This window comes from Larus michahellis, chromosome 5 (assembly GCF_964199755.1).
Source record: "Larus michahellis chromosome 5, bLarMic1.1, whole genome shotgun sequence".
NCBI classification, from domain to species: Eukaryota; Metazoa; Chordata; class Aves; order Charadriiformes; family Laridae; genus Larus; species Larus michahellis.
This window is the reverse complement of record NC_133900.1, coordinates 40,846,832-40,863,460: the sequence shown is the minus strand read 5'-3', so window position 1 is coordinate 40,863,460 and position 16,629 is coordinate 40,846,832. Positions and strand designations below refer to the sequence as shown.

At 36.1% G+C, this 16,629-nt stretch overlaps 1 protein-coding gene across 4 annotated transcripts in view; it reads right to left on the bottom strand.

Moving 5' to 3' along the window:
- GRIA2 (glutamate ionotropic receptor AMPA type subunit 2) overlaps positions 1 to 16,629 on the bottom strand; it is a 95,672-nt gene that overhangs the window by 19,124 nt on the left and 59,919 nt on the right. For all 4 annotated transcript variants that reach the window (XR_012587376.1, XM_074589750.1, XM_074589752.1 and 1 more), the window contains exons 7-11: positions 4,912 to 5,079; positions 4,523 to 4,627; positions 3,696 to 3,806; positions 2,357 to 2,563; positions 1,477 to 1,847 (exon numbers count right to left, since the gene is read on the bottom strand). Coding sequence is in view for 3 of the 4 variants with exons in the window: in XM_074589750.1 (XP_074445851.1) it covers positions 1,477 to 1,847; positions 2,357 to 2,563; positions 3,696 to 3,806; positions 4,523 to 4,627; positions 4,912 to 5,079 (962 nt within the window). In the remaining variant the exon portion in view is untranslated. The remainder of the gene's footprint in view (positions 1 to 1,476; positions 1,848 to 2,356; positions 2,564 to 3,695; positions 3,807 to 4,522; positions 4,628 to 4,911; positions 5,080 to 16,629) is intronic.

Genomic DNA, 16,629 nt, shown 5'->3' with positions numbered 1-16,629 from the left:
TTGAATCTCCAAAATGATTTGAGTTTCATGCACCTTTTATGATGACCATTTACTATCATTATTCTTACATCATCTTTCAAAAGTTATCAAACCGTGCACAACAACTGTCATGCTTTAATAGCCAGTAAAATAATAACAAAAAAAAAATCATTATTCTACTATGGCCTTGATTCAATAAAAATAATTTTCCACCTAATAGGGGACTTTGCAGACAACTAAACCTGTGAAGTGTGTAATTGATACAAAAACCTCACAGGACTGAAATTAACACAGCTTCTCATGACCTGAAACAATTTGCTCTCTCTTCACTGTCTTGTTTCTTATCTATAGTTCTTATTGTATTATATGCCACATCCACCGCATCTTTCATCATAAAGGTACATATCAGTGTGATATGCCAGTCTTTATGCAGAATTGCTGAAGTTCTCACACAATAAATGTTCTGCTATTTCCGCAGTAGAACAACTTGAAAACCTGCTGTTGCCTTTTGGGATGCATGACTTCTATCTAAGAAATGCTCCCTTGATGTGATTTATTTTGCACGCTAACCACTAGACTCACTAGAAATTGACCTGTTCCCTGTCTTACTTTAGGATGTTTAGAAGAAAGCTAAATTGCTTAGTATAATTAGATAGGTCTTCTGATTTGATTTCCTTAAACCCAGTTGCCCTATTTCACTTGTTACTGTATTCCTTCAAGCTGCAAGTAGTTATTTACCTACCTACTTACCACTTTGCTGAATCAAGGCTAGAACCGGTTGTACGCAAGGGAAATAGAATATTTAATGAGCTGCAAAGGAATTAATGTAAGTGCTTTACAGTTGTCCCTAATAAAGTAGGTAAAAATCCACAAGGAATTAAGCATTTATAAACTGGACCTTCAAATTCATTTTAGCGATTTCCTTTGTGACTTTTCTAAAACCAGGCCACGGAAAACCAGCAGTGTTTTGCAACTATTCACATGAAATTAGAGCCATCACATGACTTTTATTTCAGTTCAAGGCTCTCCTGTAAAAAACCAGTGAGTTAATAACTGTGTTATGATATGTAGCGCGTTTTAGAGGGAAAGCGCTGCCTGTGTAGTTTGTGACTAGTATGTTACCCTTTTTTCCCATTACAGTTGTTGTGAACTGTATGCACTGTCAACTGTAAAATGGGAATATGCAGCAAAAACACGGTACCCCTCCAAGAAGGCATGGAATGACTTGAACCTTATGCATTTTACAGTCTCTGTATGGTGTATATAACTTCACTTGGCAAATGCATGATCGACATTAAGACAGTATCGATCAAATACATCACGACCCTGTGTCCCAGGCAACTGCTTTTATTTCAAGGACTTTTTGTGATTTAGGGAGGTAAAAAACATAGAAAAATAATTTCTTTATGACAGTGAAAATATATGCACCATGAACCTCCTCTGGCTGAGATGGCTGAGACCATAAATGCACAAAGTTGAAATGGGCGAGTAACCAACCTTGGCGAAATATCGCATCCTTGCTGCATAAAGGCACCCAGGGAAAACCAGAGGCTATTAAATATCCCAAATTCATTAGTTGATTCATTAGTTTGCGTTTCTCTTCCATCTTCAAATTCCTCAGTGTGCCACTCGTATGGGCTAAATCTGCTGACCAGGAATAAAACTACACTGACCCCAATGTAGGCAAAAACAATGCACATCCAGATTTCATATGCTAACGGATCAAGAAATGAAAACACTCCTGGCTTGGACTTCTGAGGCTTCTTAATCATTATTGATATCCCCAGGCTCATAAAGGGCTTTGAGAAGTCAATCACTTCTTCTCTCACCAATGTTATAGTTAATGGAGCGATTGCAATATCGGCTTTCTGTAAAGGAAGAAAAAAAGCAAATAATAGCTAATACAATGATCAGAGCAAAGAACGGTTTAGTTTCTATTGCATTTCACAAACGGAAAATAGGCCGGCAGAGACACCAGCAACATTAGTTTCACCAAGAACATCCTATGAAGAATTTCAGAAATTTTTAGTTGAAACTCTTCTTACTGAAATGCATATAACCACGTGGTTAGCATATTCCAGGTTTCCCTTTTTACAAATGCCCTTTTAAAAGCGTATCACATTTAAAAGTGTTAGTAAAGTACATTGCCTTTCACCTGGTCAGAAGGATAAAATATGCACTCACTTCCTCCCAACTTCATTTGCATTTAAATTCTAATCCCATGTTTTACTTTCAAAACTTTTCATGCCAATACAAGTTACTAATTCTCTATCAAAGGAATTAGAGAATTTTCCTCTACTCTACAGAGAAAAATAAACCAAATCCCGCTCCTTCCATCAGTCATCTTTAATGGCTTTATTAGAAAAGATTTTCTTACCCCATAAACAAGTTCTCCAACCATCCCATTCCAGATTTTCGTGTCTGCATCCCTGGCCCCATACTTGCCATCCCCAACAATTGTGAGCTTATATTTGAATCCACAGTGTTTAGCAATTTCTGTAGCTAAGTCCACACAATAGCCCTCATATCGATCATTTCCTTCAAGCATTTCATGATTTTTCTTCATCATGACGTATGGGGACTCCTGCACAGAAAGAACTTGCCTTAGCTACTTGGTAAAGACGTTATCAGTTGTGCACTTCATACATTAATATGCTTCTTTTTACATGTGAAAAAAGAGAGAAGATAACATCTGAATCACACATGCTATGTATACGTTAATTATTAACGTGACACGTCCTTAACAAAATTAAAAGCTGCATTCTCCACAGTCATACATAAATAACAATACTTACAGGTATAGTGATTCCCAGCAGTATGTAAATAATGACCATGAATGTTAACAGGAGTTATGCATTCAGAGAAGAAAAAGTAAGTTCCAAAATCAGTTTCTTTCTCTCATATAGTTTGGATGGAAGAAGGCAAAGGTGTTTAGTTGCTTTTGTTGTTGTCTTAATACAAGAAAATTTACTCCTATTTCACAACCACATCTCTCCCTAGGAAAACACTTCAAGCTTTCCAGGCTGTATCTTTATTGAATTACTATACAAAAAAATACATAAGATATCTATAACTGTGCAGTAAAGTTTTATCATCAGCAAAACTGGTGATGAGTCATAAGTCATATTAAACTAACGTATCTCCTCTTTGCTCAGTTGTTACCGAACTATTCTTGCATACAGTGAAATACCTATGCTAGCCTGTGACTTGTCCAAACTGATAAAGAAGCTGTGTAACTTACAGAAAGATGCTGTTCTGTGACAGTACATAATGTTATTTTCTAGACAACTAGAATACAGCTTTTAATGTTTTACTTTACACTTCACCAATATCAAGCAGCTACAATTCTGAAGCATAAGAACCAGTCTCTTTGCTGTTTGGCAAGTTCCATTCTCTAAAACTAACACTACGGTTCTGCCTCTCAGACAAAGTTCCTCTCCTTTGAAAGCAGGTATTTAACATCCATTTTCAGGTCTAAAAATTTTAACTTTCTAGAATGTTCAGTCAATGACCATTTGTCTTTTACAGAACAAAACTGCATACCGAATCACATACATTTCCTTAATTTACAGATTTTATTTATGTACCATAATAAGTAACAGGTCACAGTGTTAAATAATAAAAAGACAGTATATTTAAATTAACATAATGATGACAAACAAATCACTGTAGGACAGAGGACAGACTGCCTTTTGACAAAATATGAGGTTAATTACCAAAATAGTGGTGACAATAATAGTCTTATTCTCTAGTCCTGAAGATTCATTTCCAAGAGGGCCATCAAGAGGATTCACAACCATTTTGTCCACTTCACTCCAATATCCAATCTAAAGAGAGTTTATAGGATGCACAGACAGCAGTGAATATGAACTTTCATAGAAAAGTTAAAGCATGTTATTACTATGCCCTCGTTTTACGCTCACAGAGAACTATTTTAGCTATGGATTTACCAGTGCAAATATTTCTATTTATGTAGTTAAAGACTATAAAAAATAGTAAAAAGTTGAACTAATGACATTTGCTCACATTAATTTGTCTAATACAGCTATACCTTTTTCATTCACGTTTTAACAGGTTTTAGTATCAACATCACACACCGTAGGATCAAAAGGGTTAGGAAATACTCCCGATTAGGAAGACCTGAGAAACTGGATTTTCCTGAAAGGTTTGGAATTAGAGCAGAAAGATAATCACATTTAAAGAAACATCACTGAAAAGCGGTGTCCTCCATTTGTCATTCAGAAGCATATTTCCCCAAATACTGGCTCACATTTAGCAATTCAGATCGGAAAGCAAAAAGTTTAATCCGAAAAACTGAAAGGAAAATACTCTTATGTAGTACTTACCAGAAATAACAACTCGTATTTGTTAGAAAGAAATAATACGTATTTTTACTTTGTTCTGCAAGACTGTTGTAGATACACCTATGAATAAATATTATCACAACTCATGCTTTAATTATGTATAGGGTTTCATTACCTACCTTAACATGTTGCTTAGCATGGTAAAACCTTTAAAGACACTGTAAGACAATTCAAATTACCTTCCGAGGACCAGTACTTTTGAGTTCCATGATGTTTATTGTAAAATTGATTCTCTTTCCATTCTGATCAAACTTTATATTCCCTGTCAGACCTTCCACTTGAACCTATAAAGATGAAGATGAAAGTGGTAGAAGAATTAAGTTTGTTTCTTTTTAGAAAATGCATTTTATATTTCTATAAATGATTATTGATATTTCTAAAACATTCAGTTTAGACTCTTTTCCATATGCAATATATTATCTTAGTATGAGACATGTTCCTGAGGTGTTTGCTTCTACATTATTCCCAGCAAGATCCAGGGAGCTTTGAAGACTGGAATGTTCTTTTCAAGTATTTATAGAGAATTTCACACATGCACTCATCCCAGCATTCACTCCAGGGAAGCTACCTGTTTCAATGCCCTTTCTATTTCTACACCATGACCCCAGGGTACAGCTGGATTTGCAAGACAATCTCCAGCATTTCCTCTTCTGGAGATCTCAATCCTTTGTTTACGCAAATTACGGAAAGCTTCTGTCATCACTTGAACAGCATCATAGGTCAGAGCAGATGTATACTGAAAGAAGTAAAAATATTTGATTAAAAACCAGCTTCGGCTTCACTACACCTTCCAATCCAGTCGTTAATCTATTAAACACAGAAATATATTAAAAATAAAAAGGACAGAAAAATATACTTGAAATCAGACCAGTTTTTTCTTTAGTTTGGAAGTCACTACCCTCTGAGGGGCATTTATGCAAATTAATGAAGTGTTCTCCATCAGAATAGTTAGGGAGGACAGTGCTAGTAAGTCTAAACTGAAGATTTACAGCTGTTTTCAGTGTGAATTACATTCCTTTCTCTTTACAACTGCATGACAGTTCTGTGTGCAGATATGGCTGGAAGTCCATGGAGGTGGAAGGGGAAAAAAGAAACAATTTCCACTATTTAACTTGCGTTAGCCTCTAAAACCAAGGAATTGTTCCTCTGACTACACTCTTCATGGAGATGCATTTATATACAGTTCTCTAGACTACATCTCCTCCCACACTGATACACACAAAACCAAACAACATGTATTTGTATATACGTGTGCTTAACTTTTATCCATTAAGTATAAAAACTAAGTGGTAGTTATTTTTAGGTATGCAATGCCCTGTCAACAGCATGCAAAGGCAGGTTTTGTGAGGAGATGTCTGGAAGAAGTGGTGCCCCTCAAAGACCAATATAGGCGAGGAAGAGCCTCATGTTCCTAATCTCACACAATATAAGGAGCTTTACAACTTTTGAGACATCAGAGAAGAATCCTGTGAACATATGCATCAGAAGGAAGCTGGGGCTAAACAGTCAAAAGCCGGTATCTTCAGTGACTGGAAAATTTTACATCTTAACTAACTAACTGAAGAGAAACCACAGGCGCGTGTACACTGAGGACTTTGTTGGACGGGCTTTATGAGTCCAGAACATTGCAATTATGCCAAATATAAGGGACATTTTTGGAAATATGGGCCAGAATATAACTACTTACAGCCTTATGAATGAATGCAATGATCCCTATGAAGGCTATTAGATGCTGAAAATATATAAACTGTAAAGTGGAGAGAAATGATATATTGGCTCTCTGCTTCAATGGCTCAGACTTTAACGAGAATTTTAATTAGCTAGCTCAAGTCATGCAGAAGGCTCTTGTAATTGTAACCAAGGCAGGCTCCTGAATTGAGGTCATTTTTATATGCAACTGTTAGACCTCGGAGAGGACGAAAAGGAAGGTGGGACTCTTTTTTTTCCAGATATTTAAGCTTACTGGGTGATTAATGTGAATCTTCTTACGAAAGTTCTCTCAGTGAGTTATACCGAAATCAGGGATCAGAACAGCAGAAGAACGAAGTGAAAGCCTCACTGGAGCCGATACTACTTTCTACTGCCACAGTAGCTGTGATGAAATGGTGGACATGGATTTGGAGATGAGGAGAAGGTAACGAAGAGGAAGAGAAGAGGAAGAGAAGAGGAAGAGAAGAGGAAGAGAAGAGGAAGAGAAGAGGAAGAGAAGAGGAAGAGAAGAGGAAGAGAAGAGGAAGAGAAGAGGAAGAGAAGAGGAAGAGAAGAGGAAGAGAAGAGGAAGAGAAGAGGAAGAGAAGAGGAAGAGAAGAGGAAGAGAAGAGGAAGAGAAGAGGAAGAGAAGAGGAAGAGAAGAGGAAGAGAAAGGCCCCTGACTCATTTTTTTGGGACTGACTATTAATACTTCTTTAAGTGTAGCTCTTTGCAGTACATATTGTACCACACTAGCATTTTGAGAAACTGTGGATACAGCACTGTCATTAACCACTGAAACATACTTTGGGTAGCAGAGAAAATAAGAGCTTAAAATTGAAAAGTTGTAGTGCTAATTCAGTTATTCTACATTTCATTTGATCATTTGGATATATTTAATGTATTATCTCAAGAATATTAACCCTATAATATATAATTACCGCCCTGAATATTCACAACTCAGTCACATATTCAGTTTGTGTAGGGCTTTGCCTATCAATATATATCTCTATGTGTATACATGTCATCACATATATCAAAACCACATGCTTTAATTTAGGTTAAGTCAGCTTTAATCTAAGGATCTCAAAATATTTCACAAGCATCTTATTCCTTCATGTTGTTGGAGATGTCATGAAAGCAAACAGCCCATGTATCATTTCTTACTGCTTTATTCTGCACACACTTTCAGCTCCTAATAAGCTTCATGAGGCTCATTAAAACTATCTATAGCTTAATGAATAGATGTAAAGTTGACAAACTAAAACAAAGCAAACTCATTACCATAAACAAGAAATGACAGACCGATAACCAGCTCATGCAGAGGGGTGTCTCTGTGTGTGTGTCTGCATAATAAATAAAATTGCCACAAGTTAAAGGATGCATTAGCCCTGTCTTGATTCACTTTGTTTTGTACTGGAGATTCATCCATGTGCTGATCTGCACAATTAGAAAAAGTGGGAGCACAATTTGGAATATTATTCTGTGAAAGTGGGAGGGGCTCTTACAGCCTACTACTTTTACCGCAATGTAAATCTCCTAACTTCATTTCTCTTCCTTTCAACTTTACATGACAAAAATCAGCAACGTTAATACACACTGGTATAGCTACTATGCTATAGTTCCTACAGAACCACTCATATTAATTAAAGCATGGCAAAGAATATACAAAAAAAATATCTTTCTTCTCATAATTCTAGAACTATGATAACAATAAGCTGATAATATAAATTATAATATAATTCACTGAAGTGTCTAAGGATTTTATATTATTTGCTATGAAACATGGATTGCATGCATATCATATGAAAGAATTCTCCCTCTCTAAATAAATGCCCTAATTGTCAAGTAGAGAAAACACAAGGTCCCTACGCGATTTCATTCAACATAAATTTAAAATGTATCTTAAACCTTAATAAAATTTGTAAGCTGCAATTGCAAAGATGAATTTGAAAAGTAAAGACAAAAAATCATTCCAGACTAAGCAGAAGATATGTCACGTCCTGTCAAAGAAAAACTGGCAAGATGTTGACTTTTGTAACTTTAGCTGTTTTCCAGTATTCAGAAAATACCAGAAATCCTTAGCTAGAAGGGTTTTTGTACAAAATATCCTATTTTGTACAATTAGTAACTGAATCTTCTGAAGATGAATTTACAGAAGACACCCCCAGAAGCACAAGATTTTTTTTTACACATATATTTTAAAGCTGTAATATATTATAAAAAGATGCAATGTTAATATTTTAAAGCTGTAATATGTTATAAAAAGATGCAATGTTAATATTTTAAAGCTGTAATATGTTATAAAAAGATGCAATGTTAGCCTGTTAGTCCTGTGTTTAACACAATGCCTGTTCATGTGCTGAAGACATAAAGTTGAGAGATATGCTTAGAGACTTAAAATCTAACATTAAAAGAACATACTTGAGCCCTGGAAAAGAAATGAAAATATGAAGACCTAAATGAAAAAAAAAAGGGGGGGGGGGGGGGGGGGGGAAGTATTCTGAATCACAAGAAGTCAAATTCTTTTTCTCACGGACATCTGCAATGTCCAAATCTACCCTTGACATACTAGGGTTTGGTTTTTTTTTTTTCTTTTTTTTACAGTCAGAGAAGAGAAATAAGCATTTTAAAGTGTGATTCATTTGACCTGTTACAAGACACCTTCTTTAAGATGAACTGAATCATGCCTTAGATTCTACTAATTTGATCTCCAGTGACTTCTGAGACTCCTGGAGGAGTCCAAGGTGATCAACTTAGATACATATGTCTACACTGTAGACATGCTTAAAACAAATTAAAACCACTCAAGGGGACTATGAACTAGCCATTCATCCCTAATCTAACACAACAGTGAGAAATAAAACCAAAATATTTTGGACAGACACTGTACCCGCTGAGTCAAAGAACACAGTGCTAGCGTACAAGACGCAAGGGAGATCTCAGCTGGAATGGTGTATCCAGCCGAAGTAGTGTTCAAGAAGGCTGAAATCAGTCTGAAACAAGCCCAGAAGGCGGCTCCTCACCATGTATGGCGGGGGGGGGGGCTGCTATTGGGACAGCAGAAGGGACACTGTCACTAACAGAGGTTAAGAGATCAGAGGTCTAAAATCATACACAAATATTTTTCCTTGGAGAGGCGTAAGACTCAAAGAGAGGCAATATAGGAAATGTTCTTTGTTGCAAGAGCGACTGGTAGAATCAATGGGTATAAGCAAGTGTTCAGCACTTTTCCTTATATTTAAACAATTTAAACATACTTAAATACCAACAAATACACGTCAAAGGCAGTAAAGACACAAACTGTGTGGCCTTATAGCTTGCGCATATATTAAATGTTTGCCTTATGGCTCTATACTAGCATTTTTTTTCCAATGGTTCTCTATGCATTTTATCACCCTGTTTGTAACACTTCACTGAACTCTACACAGACTAAATTGGGATATCAAATGGTGTCTTGTTTTAATACACGTTACAGCTTTATTTTGCTTTGAGAATTATTTTCAATAAAATCTCTCATCTGAGTTTTGTGCATTTTTTCCACAACGAAGTATTTCTCTACTTGAATGCTAGTATATACCACAAAAGCAGAATTGCCTTTTCATAGTGCTTTGTAGAATAATTGTGCTTTTTGGTCAAAAGATTCACAAAACTCTATCATTTTGTTTGTAATTTCAGATGTAACTGCGAGAAACCAGTATATAGATCTAGAAGCATTCTTACGTTTTTATATATTATATATAAAAAAATAGGTATATACATATATAAACCCACAAGCAAAAAGAATGAGAGACAGTTACTTGTCAAGAACTAGTGAAGGAACTGGGCAACTACCTCCTGTGACTTTCAGTGTAGTTAAACTAATGCAACTCGGACACCTATTTCTTAAAGGGTCTGTCTTTAACTAATGTATCTGGGGGCTATTTTGAAAAAGACAGTATTACACACACTTTGGAAAACATTTGAAAGTGGCCTGACAAATGAAACAGAGGAAAATTCACTAACAGATAGGAAATGGCTACCTCCTTCAGGACCTCTTGTGATACCTTGCATACTCTCACGACAGAGCACGGGAATGCCAATAGTTACTTTCAATAGAAATAAAAGACGTTATCAAATATTGTAAACGTAAATGTCATCGTAAATCCAGATGGCTTTTCCATTACCTATGGGCATGTTTCAAACACTGGGGACTTGAGGCAGAGGTCAGGGAGCCCAGAAAAAAAATGGATGCTTGCCTACTCCTCTCTGATCTTTACATTAGAATGGAGCTCTTGTGAAAAGAGGCAGCTTTTAAAACAAACTTGTTTCCAGCTGAAAATGATTGCATATATATGCAAGATATTTGGAAATATCAGCTGATTATTTTGTAAGTTTTTCATAACAATCCTGGTCCTGACTAAAAGGGGAGGAGAAACGAATAAAATGTAAAATTACTGGATCTTAATTTTTTTTTTTTTAATTAATCTTAGTAAAGATGGCGTTAGAGATCAAGTCCTATTTATCTTAACAAATACACTATCTTTATTAAATTTTGTTTCCAGAGATTTTCAGATCAACTTACATTTTGACGATGAGCCTTTATTTAAATGCAATTCCAGCACTCTGTGTGTGCAGAACAGCTAAACAAATAATAGGTATTTTTGCTCTGAAATGCCATAATGTTATGGGCAGAATATCAGATGCAAAGAACACCTTAAGTAACCTGTCACCTTAGAAAACTTTAAATGTTCAGGTCCAAAACTGCTATCCAGAAAACCTGCTGATTTTGTGATGTGTTTACGTTCTTTAGGTATCTCCTTGTCTGGTTAGGAAAGGCTGCTCTCTAGGAACATCCAGAACAGCTTTGGTTTCCAGCCCAGTAGCTAAACACCTGCCTAAGAGACACCCCTGGAAGTCTCACTCCTCTTTGAAAGACACACTCATAGCACATCAAGCAGACACTGACAAGACTGGGGCACTTCAATTATCCTAACACTCCCACTATAGGATATTTATAGGGGAAAGTGACCTTCTTTCACTCCTTTTAAAACAGAATACAGCAAAGATCACAAGATTTATGAACCTCAAGGTGCTTGGCCTTTCTACCTATTTCACCTACTACTCTAATAGGAAGGAGATTCCTGGGGTGTAATTCCTCCCCCAAGATTACCTCCAATCCAGAACACCACTCTTCTCACTACAGTCATCAGAGGTGCTAATTCAGCACAAAAAAAGAGTGCAGGTACCTGATTATTTTTTTTTTTCCTTCTTTTCTTGAATTCACACAGAGGAAAGAGGTTTTAAAGTACTTTTGTCTTCCATTAGATTTAATGCAATGGCCAAAGAGAAGAGCTAATGCTACCATAAAGCAGACATTTCTTCAAAATATCAGGACGATGTCAGAGAAGAAAAAAAAATTATGGATCTGGGCAAAAGTCTTGGCAACAAAGTGAACCGTCTGCCTTCCAGGAGGAAGTAGAGCAGTGACAGATCTTATTAATGGCACTGGGATTTCTATCTACTGAAGTTCCAGATCTTTTTCCATTCAAAAGAACAGGAAGTCAGCATGCATGCCTTACACTCCTTCCGAACTGTTAATAGAGAAGTCGTGTGGGAACTTATCCCTTCCATTATCTAGAAGGTCAAATTAGCCTAACATTGTGGCCCCTTTATTTTCTGAAAATGCATCACAGACAAAGAGCTCTGCCGTGTCAGACAATCTTAGAAATCCTTCAACATTTGTCTCAACTAAGCCGTCTGTTGCCACATAAAGATGGGCTTTCAGAAGCATCCTGCCATTTACTCTGGGTCCACTATGTTCTTCTGTCTCAGCTTTTGTTGACCATGGCCAATGGATCAACTGGTGAGATGGTTCAATACTGATTATTTGGAGAGCGGGCAGTAATGATGTTATAGCACAGTGCACTGCTGGACGAGGCTTTTATTTTGCTGTTGCTCCAATAATCATGTATAAGCAATTTAAAGTTAATGAAATACTGAAGCAGATACCAATGCAAAGTGTTCTCCAAGCCAGTGCCATCAAAAACAACACAGCAGCTTGTACACTAGTACTAAAAAAGAAACAACAACCAAACAAAAAAACATTCACGGCTGTAGCCTTTCCTTCTACATCTATCATAGTATGCTGCAATACAAAAATATCTTTCCGTTAAACACTTGTTAATGAGAACAAGTAACTATCAAGTATTAAAACAAGATATTGAAAGGAGTAAAGTAGCTTTTAATGCAAATCTTCACACTGTATCTTTTCTCTCTTACACCTTTCCTTCTCCCTCTGAAGATCATAAATAAGTAAAAATAAATAAATCAGGAGGGCATCTAATCTCTCCTTACAGTAACGGCTGAAACAACTCTAAGCTATTCATTATTTACATATTTGTACAAACGTAAATTGTGCATTCACTACATTTGTGTAACAACTTCTTTGAACCTCAAATCATGGAGGTTCTTAAAATCTCCAGTCATCACTCAATGGCTAAAAAGTTTACTATCTAAACTCACTTCTTTTTACTAAGTTCCTTAAAAAGTCTATTAATTATTGCCCTATTCTTTTCCATTTTTCTAGAAGCTTTCTAAGTCCTCCTAACTCCCAAACTAAAGCTTACTCCTAGTGAACTTTGTATCACCAAAAACACACAGAGCTTGACAAAACATTAAAACCAATTACTTGGATTTGAATCCATACAGCTTGACAGAAATAATAAAAACAATTATTTGGATTTCAACCCACAGCATTTTACTTATATAAAAAAATGTTGTCTTCCAATCCACTTCACGGTGGAAAATATGCATACTGACAGAATAAATAACATTTTACAATTATTTGTGTAATTTTACTTCTAACTTTAAACAGAATGCACTTGCAAAATAGAAATGCCACTGATAATAAAATCACCTTTAATTTACTGTAAACCACAAAGACCATAAGCCTTTTTAAGCGTCACCATATGAATACATAAAATCTCTTTCTTCAAGGGTAAGCTAGAGAAAAGTATGCCACTTCACAGCATTAAAAATCAGCAGGATCCAGCAGCAAAAACTGAAGCCTATGGTTATAATAGTGAAAATAGACCAAGTAGGAAAATTTAAAGCAGAGGATGAAAACAAAATGTACAAATAGGAAGGCAAAAAGACCTCTCTGAAAAATCATGCTGTAAGAAATGGATTTGAAAGCGCTACTATGAATGTTTAAAGTGTTAAAGTGGGGGGGTTGGGTTTTGGTTTATTTTTTGGGGCAGAGGTGGGGTGGGTGGTTATTTGTTGTTTTGTGGGGTGTTTTTTGGTTTTTTTACTGCTTTACCTTAAAAATACACTTGAGCCTCTTTAAATTCCTATGTTCTACCTTCAAAAATTAATGTTAGTCATAAATCAGTAAGCATATGTGACTTACAGTAGATATAAATTTTAAAATCTAAAATGATCATTTACTAACATATATACTGAAACACAGTCTTCAATCACTGCTCCTTTTATGATAAAAATGGCCATCCAAGCATTGTTAACTATGGTAAATATCCTTGAGTTGAGTTTTTAACCAAAAGAAAGTTATTGCGATGATCATAAAAATGTATTCCAGATCATTTTCTAGAAGAATAATTAATGATTGGTGCAATTAATGAAAATAGTAGAAGAGGGATTAGAGATCAGATCATTCAATTTTATAAAATGACTGATACTATATGAATGGTAAGAACCTGAAAATTCCATTAGGCTCTTCAGCTATATTATTTTTACTCATAGTCAACAGAAAGTCCTACAAAGATTAATGGAAATAAATTATTTACCCTAGAAGCTCAACAACACTGCAACAGAAATTATTCTAAATTGGAATTTCATATGAGGATTCTTTGACTAGCCTTTACATAAAGACACACTAAATGATCTTCTAGTGATCCTCAGTGCTTTTCCTCCTCTCTTATTCTCCCGACCCAAGAAATATCTGGCCATAGATGTCTCTCCAGCTCTGTGAGCTGCCACCACCCTTCTGTGCCTTTCACTTACATCCCAACAGGCTCTTTCCACTTTGCTGACCCCTTTTTTTGAATGACACATTCCTCCTACTACTACTTTCAGCATTGTGTATCATTCTCCCTTCTCCTCTAATCGCCATTTCCCATCAAGCTCCCTGTCCTAAATGCCATTGACCTTGGCAAAGCCAGAGGCATGCCGGATCTTGCTGAGCACTTGGAGCTTTCTTCTGTTTGTATCAACCATATTCAGGTGAATTGCTGGTTGAAAAAAAGTGATAAAGCGTTCCTGGAAAAATAAGCAGGAGGAATCCATTGAACTTTGTTGGCTGAATATCCTTAAACACTTATAATTACTAAGAATAAGTGGATTCAAATTCAAAGAAACAAAGCTGCATAGAGACATCAGGACTCTGTAGTTTTCTAACGTCTGGCAAATACTTTTGCTTTAGCACAGTTCAGCCACTTTTACTTGCAGGCTCAAAGAAGCAGGGTCAATAGGGCCTTTGTATGTCTGAGACAAATCTACAGATTGCCCCAAACCACCCGCTGTTTTCGCTGACCAAATGTTCCATTCTTTAATTGAGTTTTCTTTAAAAAAACACAACAAAACCAAACAAACCAACTGTGCTGGAATGAGTGATTATTATGCAAAAGAACCTTAAGCTACTAAAAGAAGCATGAAGTTTAACATTGTGATTTTTTACGCCAACATTTTTCATCTATACTTTTGCAAGTAGAGAAGATTGAATAATGGGATTCAAAAGTCCAGTGAAACCAGGCAGCTAGAAAGCCAACTGAGATATATATATATATTTTTTTTTTTTTTAATTTTTTTTTTTATGCCCAGGAAACCAAAACACAAGGACTGGAAAACATATGCAGAAAAATCTCACAAATCTACAGTTTTACAAGGGCACTTAAAAAAAAAAACTTGGCTCCAGTTCAGTTCCTGATTAAATCACATATTAAATACTGAATTTAACTAAATTTTTAAATTCTTATTTATAAATCAATTATCATCTACTTGAATTCAGGCATAATCAAATCACATTCTTCCATTAGAAGTACAGCAGGTGCAACAGAATATCACTTATAACTCTTACTAAAATGCCTGGTACTATAAAACCATTTTCCAACACACTGCAATCATAAGAGACGTACCCCAAAATGAAGATATTGTCTAATTCATAATTGTATGCTTTTGCTCAGTTGTCTATATCTAGTCCAAATGCTTTCTGAATTTCCAGATTGAAGAAATGTTTTCATTGCTCTCTTCTTTATTCCTGATTATTAATGTGTCATCTAAATTTTAATTACTTCTGTGAGGTAAAGAAATACTTTTATATTTGTCTGCATGCTCTGTATTCCATCCTTGAGCTAAACAAGCACCAGTACAGTTAAACCAGCAGCTTTCAATTACAAGCTTCATTCTTCCTGACTTACAGTTTAAAATTGGCAGTTTTCAACTTTGCAATTTTATCATAAAGCGCGCACCATTTGATACTACACAAATACTTCAAATTCTAGAACTACATCTTGAAAAAAAACAGATTTCGTAATAATTTGCTAAAAGACTAGACAACTTGGTTATAAAAGTGAGACCCGAAAATGTAAAACTACTAAAGGAAAATTAAAGGCGTCCTGGTTTTAGCTGGGACAGAGTTAGTTTTCTTTCTAGTGGCTGCTGTGTTTCAGATTTGGTATGAAAGGGATGTCAGTAATGCATACTGGTTTACTTGTTGCCGGGTGATGTTTGTATTATTTTCAAGGACTTTTTTCAGCTTCCCATAGAAGCTGAGAAGGAGCCTATACAGAAAGATGGAATGGACAATGGAATATCCCGTACCACAGATGTCATGCTCAGTATATAAATGGGAGTTTGCCAGAGGGCGGGAATCTGCGATCACTGCTCGAGATGGTGCCAATTCACCGGCCACTGAGAGTGACTGGTGTCATTATTATTGTTATTTTCCTTTTCTGTTATTGTTTCTATTAAACTGTCTTTACCTCAACCCACAAGTTTTTTTTCCCTTTCCCTTTCCCCTCCTTTTCTCCCTGCCCTACTGGGGGACAGGGGAGAACTGTGTGAGTGGCTGCATGGTCTTGGCTGCCAGCTGGGGTTAAACTATGACAGAAGGCAAAAAGAATCTATATTTTTGTTAACTTTGCTATGCATTGATTGCTTGGGGGGGGAAGGAGGGAGGAAAGATTATGAAGCTTGAAATACAATCGTATGAATTCTGAACATCTGAAACATAATATACCAGCATGAAGCAGTTCAAGACACTGGAAACAGATGCAGTGAGTACTGGGGTTGTTACCATCTTCCAACACAATGGTATTCTCTACAAGACTGAGCTGTCTTATGTCTTCCACCCAGGCAGCCCCAAATTCTTTTCTGGGTGCTGCATGTAGTTTCTTTACATATCATACCTAAGTTGTCTCAGATACTTCTAGCACACACCAAGCCTAAGATTGCTCTTAGTAAAGCTCATCACAGAGTAGGACAGCTTATAGAAGATACTAGACTATTTCAGTCGGACCAATTCAGGGCTGACAAAGTTAAAGCATGTTGTTACGGGCTATGTCCAAATGCCTCTTCAATGCTGACAGGCTTGGGGCAT